This window comes from Diuraphis noxia, unplaced genomic scaffold (assembly GCF_037042655.1).
Source record: "Diuraphis noxia isolate RWA-SAM2 unplaced genomic scaffold, SU_Dnox_SAM2 contig0001, whole genome shotgun sequence".
NCBI classification, from domain to species: domain Eukaryota; kingdom Metazoa; phylum Arthropoda; class Insecta; order Hemiptera; family Aphididae; genus Diuraphis; species Diuraphis noxia.
Genome location: NW_028301711.1, coordinates 101,414,738 through 101,418,122, shown reverse-complemented (window position 1 = coordinate 101,418,122; position 3,385 = coordinate 101,414,738). Strand labels below are relative to the sequence as shown.

At 30.1% G+C, this 3,385-nt stretch overlaps 1 protein-coding gene across 1 annotated transcript; it reads left to right on the top strand.

Annotated features, from left to right (window-relative positions):
- Positions 1 to 1,348: 1,348 nt before the first annotated feature.
- Positions 1,349 to 2,713, top strand: LOC149062881 (uncharacterized). The gene is made up of 2 exons (XM_089215434.1): positions 1,349 to 1,816; positions 2,591 to 2,713. The coding sequence occupies exons 1-2, from the start codon at positions 1,349 to 1,351 to the stop codon at positions 2,711 to 2,713; spliced, it is 591 nt and encodes a 196-aa protein (XP_089071560.1).
- The last annotated feature ends 672 nt before the right edge of the window (positions 2,714 to 3,385 follow it).

Sequence of the window (3,385 nt, the reverse complement as noted above, 5' to 3'; positions counted from 1 at the left end):
ATAAATATTTTTGTGCTAGGCGTAAATAGACGGACTATTTTGTGTAATCACTGTATTGTGTTACGTGGTAAATCGGTGCTCTCAGCCTCTCGGAGGCGAACATCCCCTTGAACAATTTTTTTTACCGCGTAAAAGCTGGCTGTGAACATACAAATACATATTACTTAGGTCATCCATATAATATATTTCTTGGTAGATTGTCAATCATAAGGTACCTGTATTATGATTTATAAAATAATATGTTTATTATTTTCTTTCTAATACCTCAAGGTGCAGTAGATGGTAAGTGAATATTGTGGTATTTTTTTTTTTTTGATTTTAATTCTGAAATTCAATTTATGTGATTTGTGTCTTATAAGTTTTGTAAAGATTACCGCCCTCAAATCTTTACTTACTTGATGTATACTACTGTAGTTATGAATCAATTCAGTTAGGCTGTTCACCTAATTTAACAATATTTTGAGTCTGGATTCATGAACTATAAAAAAAACTATGTTTTGTTTGATTTTAAATAAATCAATTAACTTTATATTTTAAAAGCGTTTTATATGTTTTAATCAATCCGTATTTAAGATATTACGGTAGGTCAACTAATAATATCCCATAAATAACAAATAATTATTTTTTTCTGTTTTAGAGATCATTTATCGTACGTCTAATATATTCAATTTAAATTATTTGTAAAATGTATTTATAGCATGAGTTTAATATTTCAACAATATTAAAAAAAAAATTTATTTTATTAATGTTTAGTGTACTTATCTATAATTTATTTAGGTTTTTAAATTTATTAAAAACTAATATAAAATATAATTTATAATATATAATAGTAGAGTATATATAGTTTATTATAATACAATACAGCTTAATATCGGTACGATTAATTTTATAATCTAATATTCAACAATGTGAGCAAATTTATATTTTTTTTTGTGACAATAGAGAGAACAAAAAACACTATTCGTACATTTATACCGAACAGACCTTGTAGAATATAAGTTACGGATCAGGCCGCTTTCCCCTGATTTTTCTTTAGCGATCCCCAATAATTATCTAGTAGATCTCAATTATTGCTACCAGGATCTGCTGTGAACGTAGCTGTTTCAATCATTTATAATGATGGATAATGTTACGGAAAATAAGTTATAGTAAAACAATAGACTTTATACTCATAGTCTCACTTGGATGCGGGTAATGCTGCGTTCCCATGAGGCGTTAATCACGACAGTTAACCACGCTAGTCAACTTTCGTTCTTGACACTCACGAAAGTGTGAATTTATAAAACGTTCACACGGTTGTGCCGTTCACGTCTCGCGTTTCGACTTAGTCATTATCGAAACATCGATCATGAATGATCTAGTTGTTGAAAGTTGTGCTGTTTTAAGTTCGTTTTTTGCTACTATCTCAGCAAAAAATATGGAGCGCTTACAGGGCACAATTACTAGAAAACGAAAAAAAAGACGTTTTCGGGTTACAGAATGGATACAGCGAAGAAATATGTTAGGAGCGTCAAACTTGGTTAGTATGGAATTAAAAAGCAATTTTCCAGAAGATTTTAGAAACCTACTGCGAATGACTGAATTTCAGTTTGAATATCTCTTATTACGTGTTACAAATATTATTTCAAAATCTAACACTAACATGAGACAAGCAATTAGTGCAAAAACAAAATTAGAAGTGACGTTACGGTATTTTGCTACAGGTGATTCCTTCAAAAGTTTAGAATTTGTATTCCTTGTTCCAAAAAACACAATAGGTAAATTTACTCCAGAAACCTATGAAGCAATATACAATGAACTAACAGAATTCATACAAGTACCTTCAAATTTCAAATTTCAAAATTGATTACTTAATTATTAAAAAAACGAAAATAATATTGTGCCCGTATTAGGTGTATAGATTACAAATAAAATAATAATAATAATAATAATAAAATTATTAGTAATAGTGAACTTTTATTTATTTCATTATAATAATAATTATAATTATAAAATTTGTTTAATTATAAATCTGTAAATAATGTCATATAGTCGTCATCATTACTAGCCGAAAAAGTACTTAAATTTGATTGTCTTCCACTTGATGTTTCAGCTGTTGAATTATCAATAATAACATTATTCTGGTGGGTATATAGCATTTGTAATTTCATTTATGAATGATTGTTGTTATCGTATTGCTTTTGGTGGTCCTATACTGCTTAACATTGATGCAATATATTTCCCAAAATGATCATAACTACCATCTTTATTTGTAGCGACTTGTGATGCGCGATTTGAAATTTCATACAATTTGTCAGTTGCACTTGTCATAAATCCTATTTCATGATCATGAATAGATTTTTTATTTTTTGATGTTGATGGTTATGGTTCAATCTTTCTTTTTATTATCTTCGCAGGTGTATCAATTTTCGATGCAATCTGTGTCACGTCTTCAGAGTTTTGGCTAGTACTATATTCAAGGTTAGGTTCTGATTGTAGACTATTTTCTATTGAGGCCTCTTCAGAATTTTCTATAGGAAATATCTGTAATATAAATAATAATGTGTTAATATTATTAGTTTATTCATATTTTAATAATATAATGTTTCAGGCCCCTACAACATCAGATGAGTGGAAAAACATTGAATATGGTTTTAGAATGCAATGGAATTTTCCTGGTTGTGTAGGGGCTCTAGATGGTAAACATGTTGTCATACGAGCTCCTCCCGGTTAGGTCCGGAAGTGGTTCAAATTATTTTAATTATAAAAACAGTTATAGTATTGTGTTAATGGCCTTGGTGGATTCCGATTATTGTTTTTTATATGTTGATGTTGGAGCGAAAGGAAGAGGATCAGATAGAGGAATTTTTCAAAATAGCACTTTGAACAACGCTTTAGAAACAAACTCACTAGCCATACCAAACAATTTCGTTATTTTGGCTGATGATGCATTTCCGTTAAAAAAGTATATAATGAAACCCTACAGTCAACGCAATTTAACCCCTGCAGAAAGGATTTACAATTATCGATTGTCAAGAGCAAGACGTGTAGTGGAAAATGCCTTTGGAATACTACTTAATTTCATTAAAATTAGAATCGTTCGACAAAGTTGTCCTCGCATGCTGTGCAATTCATAATTGGTTGAAAAAAATAAACCCTCGGTATGTGATGGGAGATCTAATTGATTATGAGGATGAGGACCACCGAGTGTTCCCTGGATCATGGCGTCAAAATAATAGTGGATTACAGAATCTACCAGCAACTAACCACAGACATTCTAATATGGAGGCACAACAAATACGGAATAAATATCGTGATTATTTTAATAACGAAGGAGATGTTCCCTGGCAAAACCAAATAACTGATGTGTCAAACAAACAGTAATAAACAAATAATAAATCTACAG

Excerpts from the sequence above, each read along its gene's own strand:
- LOC149062881 (XM_089215434.1), top strand. The coding sequence starts at position 1,349 with ATGAATGATCTAGTTGTTGAAAGTTGTGCTGTTTTAAGTTCGTTTTTT. Across the intron at positions 1,817-2,590 it reads AACTAACAGAATTCATACAA|GCCCCTACAACATCAGATGA; the intron begins GTACCTTCAAAT and ends ATAATGTTTCAG.